The 7904-nt window shown below is 30.7% G+C and overlaps 1 protein-coding gene across 3 annotated transcripts; it reads left to right on the forward strand.

Annotated features, from left to right (window-relative positions):
- The first annotated feature begins 412 nt into the window (after positions 1-412).
- On the forward strand, positions 413-7635 carry LOC111024893 (GroES-like zinc-binding alcohol dehydrogenase family protein). Of its 3 annotated transcripts, none has more exons than XR_015791985.1 (10): positions 413-538; positions 684-820; positions 903-952; positions 1041-1378; positions 4339-4421; positions 4676-4751; positions 5631-5692; positions 6164-6263; positions 7013-7174; positions 7389-7635. XR_015791985.1 is itself a non-coding variant. In XM_088126188.1 (10 exons), exons 1-10 carry the CDS (start codon positions 475-477, stop codon positions 7497-7499), a joined length of 1179 nt encoding a protein of 392 aa, XP_087982314.1. In that variant the 5' UTR covers positions 413-474; the 3' UTR covers positions 7500-7635. The 3 variants fall into 3 exon arrangements, 2 of the variants coding, with proteins under 2 accessions (XP_087982314.1, XP_087982315.1); XM_088126188.1 differs by having other exon boundaries at positions 6164-6259; XM_088126189.1 differs by lacking the exon at positions 903-952 and having other exon boundaries at positions 419-538; positions 6164-6259.
- The last annotated feature ends 269 nt before the right edge of the window (positions 7636-7904 follow it).

Consider the following 7904-nt stretch of genomic DNA (forward strand, 5'->3'; position numbering starts at 1 on the left):
TATGCACCAAATTAGAATATTAAAGTTTTATTACTACTTTAAGTCTCGTTTATTTTTTAAAAATGGGAATGAAAATGTGCTTTTTTTAATATTGTTCATTAAAATTTTTATTATAATGGGAATCAGAAACTTATTTACATTATTAACTAAAACTATATTGAATCGGAATAGAAATCAAATATAATAATTACAATAACACATTTTTTCTTCTAACTAATTACGCCTCAATTAAAAACTACGTTAATATTATTTTTAATTAAAAATATGATACATTTTAATTTATTTTATTACAAATTTATATTTATATTTTTTTTTTTACTTTTGTTATTTTTTAAACATTCATAGTAAGTCGTAATTAACCATATTGTTGCTAATTTAGAGTCAAACACTCCTGTGTTACTATAAATACCACAAGAAAGCACCCCCACATAGCAACTCAAAAACACGATCCAATACGAAACAATACCCACAAAAATGGAGGTCTCTCCGATCAACGGCGGCTCCGGCGACACCACCGGAAAAGTCATCATCTGCAAAGGTACAATACAACCACCGCTCTATCTCTCTCTCTCTCTCTCTCTCTCTCCCTCCCTCCCTCTCCCTCCCCCGCACGGCAACTAATATTCCAAATCCAAATCGTACTTAATTAAAACGCCGTCGTTTCGTTTGTTCACTTTCTATAGCCGCCGTGGCTTGGGGCCCCGGCGAGCCCCTGGTGGTGGAACAAGTCCGGGTGGACCCGCCCCAGAAAATGGAGGTCCGAGTTAGGATTCTCTTCACCTCCATCTGCCACACCGATCTCAGCGCTTGGAAAGCAGAGGTAAGTAATTAATTAACAAAACAAAAAATTAATAATTATATTTTCCAAATAACCCCTTTGAGTTTGAATTATTTGATTGCAGAATGAATCCCAGAGAGCTTTCCCTCGAATCTTCGGCCACGAAGCCGCCGGGTCAATCAATGACCCAACTAAACATTAATTATTTCAAAATTTTAATTTTTCTTTTCTTTTTTTAACATAATTAATTTTGAAACTGCAGGATTGTGGAGAGTGTGGGGGAGGGAGTGAGTGAGGTGGCGGCGGGCGATCACGTGATCCCGCTGTTCAACGGGGAGTGCGGCACGTGCGTGTGCTGCAGGAACCCGAAAACGAACGTGTGCGAGAGGATGGGAGTGGACCCCACGAAGACCACCATGGCTCACGACGGAAAGACCCGGTTCACGACGGCGGACGCGCGGCGGCGCCCGATCTTCCACTTCTTAAACACCTCCACTTTCAGCGAATTCACAGTCCTGGAATCGGCCTGCGTCGTCAAAATCGACTCCCAAGCAGCTCCCATCAAGAACATGACTTTGCTCAGCTGTGGCCTCTCTTCTGGTACGCACCATAACAAATCTCTTTTTTTTTTCTTTCCATTTTTAATGGTCGTTGTTTTGCCCGACGGCGATTAATTATTCTTTTTCTTTGCTTACATATCCCTTCGTGTTGACCGGTACTGAAAATGATTTTCTCTTTTTTAAATTTAAAACCCGCCGCTGGACACGGCGATGAGCATTGATTATGAATATCCACCGTTTGCCTAGAGTTTCGAAATTTCAATTAAAACATTTCGTAAAATATATAAATAATTAAATAGGTTAATAGATAGTTGATGTGTAGCTAGTTAGATTATTACTTTTTTGTTTACCTATTTTAACGGATTGAAAGAGATTAAATTTGTTAAAATCAAGTACGTTAATTAGGGATTGCAACGGGATGCGCCCCGTTGGGCATTTTTCCCCATCTCTGTCCCCGTCCCCGTAATTTTGGGGGTGGGAACGAGACGGAAATTTCCTGGGGGAATCGGTCCCCATTATAAATATATATATATTTTTTAATTTTTTAAATTAAAATTTGTTATTATTAAGATAAAAAGTGAACATTGAGTTTTTTTTTAATTAAAAAATATTTATAAAATTAATATATATTAATATTATTATATTAAAAAATAGAAAAAGTAATAAAAAATTAAACGGTACGGGATCAGGTTCCGTAGGTATTTTTGTCATCCTAATGTTAATATAATGGATAGTTTAGTATGCATGCATTCTTTTTTTTTTTTTTTTGGTTAACGTATTTTATTGTATTTTTAATGAAATGATTTAATTGACAAATTTTTAAGATGGAGATATATGTGGAAAAAGTTGGAGGTCATTTTATATATTTAATTTAGCGTATTTTGAAGTTTTATTTTATTTGAGAATAAATGTGGAAGTTTATAGATGGAAATAAGATCAAATTTTTTTAATGGTAAAAGACAATAAATCTATGGAGGATTTAGGGTTTCATATTTTTGCGTCTTTGACCGATTGGTAAATATCAAAAATATATAAATCTCATAAATATAAGAGAAAATCGGGTGTCAGACGAACGAATTTTTTTTTTTCTTTTGTCTTTGTCTGTTCAATAATTGTCATACTTTTTCCACCGTTAATTTTAGGAAAAATACAGAGTTGAAAATAGAGTTTAATATATTGATAGGATAAAATTTAATTGATTTAAAAATTTATAATAGGACGGAGATTCCAATCTCAACTTCTTCTTTTTTTTTTTATGTTAGGAATAAATTTGACTTTATTTTTATATGAATATTTTAAAAAATTTTGTATCTCTTCGTAGGGTAAACATCATTTTTGACATTTTAATGATGTTAATCTAACTATTATTCAAGAAAAAGACAAAGGTAAAAAGACATAAATATTTATAAATTATAATATGATATAACTTCTTTCCTGATGGAACCTGAGGCACTTCTAAAAAACAATATTATCCGAGTTTAATATAATTTTTTGAATAATGAAAGTATATTTAATCTAATTTTTAAAATTTAATTTTTACAAGTTTAATCTTCATAATTTTTCTAAGGTACAATTTTCATAGTGTTGGGCTATGTTGTAAAAACTGTTGCTTTTATTATAACATTTAAAAGAACTTTAAAATAGTTAGAAAAAACACTTACTTGATGGTCCAATATTCCAAACTTAACCCTAAGTAATTAGGATAGTTTTAAATCTTTAAACCCCTAAGGTCATTGAAAACAAATTATGATGAATCCATAAAAAAGTGGAACATCCAGGTCAATTAAAATGTCCCTTATTTTAAAAAAAAAAAGAAAATTAATTAATTGAAATATCTTAGATTAAAAAAAGTGAAGAGAAAAAAAAAAAAGAAAGTATACCACTAGTTTAAATTTTTAGTCTAAAAAGAAAAGTATTTTTTCCACTAAATCCGGGTGCATTGACCGGCGAAGTACAGGATCCGAACCCGGAAAATGCAAATCGAGTTGAATTGAAACGGATTGAAAATGGCGGGAGTCGAGTCATCCGTTTCGCGCAGTTTTGTTATTAGTTATGGGACCCTTTTCTTGCGTGTACTCCACTTTTTCTTTTTCTTTTTTAAAAAAAAAACAATAATTAAAATTTTATTATTTTGCAATAACCATTTAAAAAAACAACAATACTAATTTTTCAAAAATGAATTTGATTTTAATATTTACGTGATTATTATAATTTTTTCTTGCTTTTATTATTTTTCTAATTTGTTATATTTTTTATTTGCCTTGCTAACAAATGAACAAATGTGAAAATGGGAGGATTTGAATCTTTGAAATGATGAATACATGTTTTTTTGTATTAAACTATACTCCTGGTGACTATTTGAAATTTATGTTTATTTCATATTTAGAAGTATAGATAAAATTCATACTTAGAAACAATGTCTTTAAAAGATACTACGGATTGAAAATGAAGGAAGACAAGTACCAATCTAAGTTCAGAACCACTGAACTAAGTGCAGCTTTTCCAAATATCAAAAGTTTTCTTTGAATTGTAAGTTGTTGACATAGTTTCCAGAAAAATAATTAAGCTAAAAAATTTAAAATACTACCCTCGGAATGAAACTTCTATCTAGACCCATGTGATGATCAAGAGAAAAATCACTCTAGAAAGGAGCTTGGAACCTCAAGCATTTATTAAATGCATAGGTGAGTAAAATATTCTAAACAAATTTAAAAGTATGTTTTGTCTCTCTATAAAAAAAATGGAGTCAAAATGAACATAGTTAACTGGTTAAGGTATATATCATCGATTAAAAGATCATAAATTTGAATTTTCAAACTCACTTGTTGTTGAACTCAAAGAAAAATTGAATTTTAAATTTTTTAATCATATTAAAATGTATTAATGAATAGAATGTTCTCAAAAAAGCATTTATTTATAGCACGTCTTACTTGAAGAACTAATCTCACTTTCATGGTTTTTAAAAATGTAAAATATTACGTGACCCACAATATGAGATAGGAGTGGGAGCGGCATGGAACACAGCAAACGTGGAAGCAGGATCGACAGTGGTGATTTTTGGATTGGGAGCAGTAGGGCTCGCAGTAAGCAACTTTTTTCTTTCAAGAATATTATAGAGGTTTCAACCTACAACATTTTAAATACAATTCGAATAATATCAGAGTCAGCTATGCAAGCAACCTTATCTTTCTACTCTCTCTTGCCCTTCACTGCAGCTTGATCTAGTTGTCTCCTCACGGGGCCTAATAAATGCCATAGCCAACCCAAAAATGTTAATAAATTAAGTTGAATTCCAATTCACCAACTTTTTGCAACTTGTGGTGCCCCCATTGTGCAGGTAGCTGAAGGAGCACGAGCCCGCGGTGCTTCTAAAGTTATTGGCGTCGACGTCAACCCCCTCAAGTCTATAATCGGTAATTAATGACTCATTTGGTAATAACGTTTCTGTTTCTTTATTTTTAATGAAGAAAAATGTGTTGTATGATTTCAACCTCCAATAATTCAAATATGATAAAATAATCTTTTTATTTATGTTTTGGAATAAATTGGAAATAAGAATAAGAAAAGAGAAACTTATTTTGTTTATTCCCAAAATTTCTATACATGTGAGAATGTTTGTAAAAAAGAAGAAACACGAAACAAAATTAGTTGTAAAATGCTTAGATTTCTTAAGAACTTTGGAAATGAGAAACAAGAAATGGGAACATTACCAAATGAACCCTAATTTCAAATCCTTACATATTTTAACTATAAATTTCAGTTTTGGTGCGAGTTTAACAATTAATTTTATTATTCTACCATCTAATATCTATCTATTAAATACCTATTTCAACCAATATTAAAAACGAAAGTAGTAACTAAATTAAAGTTGGAAATTAATTAGAGACTAGTTAGACATTCCAAAAGTTTAGGAATTCGAATAAAATGATATTGGAAGTTTTAAAACTGAAATGAGGTTTAACCTATTAACTACTATATCTACCTAGCGGGTTCATAATTTTTAAATTGCATCTATCAATTTTAGATTATATTTCTATATTATCTGATATATCGTTGATACACGGTTAATAGAACGTTGATGAAACATATCAGTGTATAATTAATTCTGCCACTGCTTTTGATTAATATTATTGATTATGTTGTCTAAATAGAAATATGATGTCAAAATACATAGATTAAGAACTAAAAAAACATAGATTAAATTTGTAATTTCAACTTGGATAGCTTCAATTTTAGTTTCTGAATAGTGAATTTTAAAATTGAACATTAAATCAAATATTTGTTGCATGTAGGGAAGCAATTTGGGATCACCGACTTTATAAACCCCAGAGACTCCGACAAACCTGTCCATGAGGTCAGTATTGGTGCTGAGGCTGACCCACAAATTCTTTTTTCAATTAAATAATTAATTCTTTATTATTTTATTTTATTTGATAAATTTTTATGCTTCTTATATTATAAAAGGAATATCTATTATTATTGTGTTACTGATTTTCAAAATTCCATGAGTTAACTTATAGTTGAACGGATGAAAGTAGGTTAATAATAAGTTCAAATACTCGCTATGGTCCTTTATTTGAATGGTAAAAGAAATCAAATCTTAATTCTAGACCAAATATTTGTGATTATTAAAAAAACACATCCAATCCATAAGTAATTAAATTTAGTAATGAATTGATATAATAATATTTTCTTACTGGTTTTTTTGCTAACTATAAGTGGAAATATTATTAGTAAATTTTCGGTTTTTTTTTTTCTCCTTTTTCGGGAAATTTGTAACCTGAAGTGAATTATTAAAATTTGGTATATGTTTGATGTGTTGTAGATAATAATGGAGATGACAGACGGAGGTGTGGATTACAGCTTTGAATGTGTTGGAAATTTGGAGGTTCTGCGGACAGCCTTTTTGTCTACTCACGTTGTAAGTTAGTATCAAAATTTCATACACTAATTTATTAATTAAGGATAAAATGGTTTTAAATCTTATAGTATCTACGTTCATATTGACAATTGTGATGAGATTGATTTATGTCAAATTAGCTATAAATAAAAACCGATTTAAACTAAACTCGTTGGTCCATTTTAGTTTTGGTTCGATATTTTTCGAGTTTTTACTTGTTGAGCCTTATTTTGCCACACCTATTTGAAACCTCAATTTATATTAAACATCCAAATTTTTGAGTTTTTGGATATGTTTGGAGTATGGATTCGATATATTAAGTTCGAAAATGTCATATTCGAGGAGTTTAATAATGGGAGGTTTGGAAAAAACTATATTTGGTGTGCAAGTTTAGAAAACTGGGTATAAGAGAAAACCGTGTGAAGGAGTAAGTTTTTGTACTGCTGAAGCCCATAACAAACTCCAAGAGACAAACCAAAACTATGTTAAGAATCCGTGTTAATAAAAGTAGGGACCTTACATGAGTTTATAATAGACATGAGCTATTTATCTCGCTGTCAATTAGTTTTGAAATGAAACCCATGAATATCGATAACCTAAACTCAAACCCTCGGATAACCATTTGCTTTCTAAAACTATTGATATGTCATTTTGGTTTTTGCAATACATAAACCAAATAAAATTTAATTATAAGTAGGCCTTCATAACAAATCATTTTGATATTTGATTCTATACCTTCTTAAAATTACTTTGAAACATTTTATTTTTTTGAAGGGATGGGGAACAACGGTTATGTTGGGAATACACCCGAGCCCCAAAATGCTGCCTCTGCACCCAATGGAGCTGTTCAGTGGGCGTAAGGTGGTGGCCTCTGTTTTTGGGGGCTTCAAAGGCAGAACTCAGCTTCCTCTTTTTGCCAAACAATGCACTCAAGGGGTAACACAGCTCTTCTCTTCTTCTCTTCTTTTAACCCTTTTTCTTCCACTATTTTTACAAAAATACTTCTCAAAAACTTTAATATGATCTATAGATACGTAGAAATGGACCATTAAAATCACTCTTGGATAAAATATTGTTCAAATTAATGGATTAGAATGTGTTTGATCTCCTACGAATATTCTCGATCAATTGGGTTTAAACTTTGTATCAGGTAGTGAAGCTGGATGAGTTCATAACACATGAACTTCCTTTCGAAAAGATAAACGACGCTTTTCAACTGCTTATCGATGGAAAGTCTCTAAGATGTGTTTTGCATGTTTAAGATATTTTATGTCTTTCCATAAACACTTTTTTACGCCAGGAGTTACATAAATAATTTAAATAAACGAGCTGTCATGTTTGTAATTTGATATGTATTGTTAATGAGTTTAAATAAATTATTAAACTCTATTTAGTAATTATTTGCAAATATGTTACTAGGAAAAGCTTAGTATTTTATCGAAAATCATTTGGTGATTTTGCCATTTTTTAACTGATGTAAATAATTCAATATGAGTTTTTTAATTTTTGAAATAGTGTTTACTTTGTTATTAGTGTCCACGCAGTACTATTAGCGTTAAGTTTTAAGAGACACTGAGAATAATGTTAGGTACATATTTGGTCTTTTCTACTTCTTTTTTTATCGTGGGGACATTTTTTTAATAATGTTTCTTTTAAAACTTTTTCG

Source organism: Momordica charantia (genome assembly GCF_013281855.1).
Source record: "Momordica charantia cultivar OHB3-1 chromosome 6 unlocalized genomic scaffold, Mcharantia_2.0 BLBB01000006.1, whole genome shotgun sequence".
NCBI classification, from domain to species: domain Eukaryota; kingdom Viridiplantae; phylum Streptophyta; class Magnoliopsida; order Cucurbitales; family Cucurbitaceae; genus Momordica; species Momordica charantia.

Coding starts and splice junctions, on each gene's coding strand:
- LOC111024893 (XM_088126188.1), top strand. CDS start 475: ATGGAGGTCTCTCCGATCAACGGCGGCTCCGGCGACACCACCGGAAAA. Junction 539..683: donor AAAAGTCATCATCTGCAAAG/GTACAATACAAC, acceptor CACTTTCTATAG/CCGCCGTGGCTTGGGGCCCC. Junction 6,260..7,012: donor CCTTTTTGTCTACTCACGTT/GTAAGTTAGTAT, acceptor ATTTTTTTGAAG/GGATGGGGAACAACGGTTAT.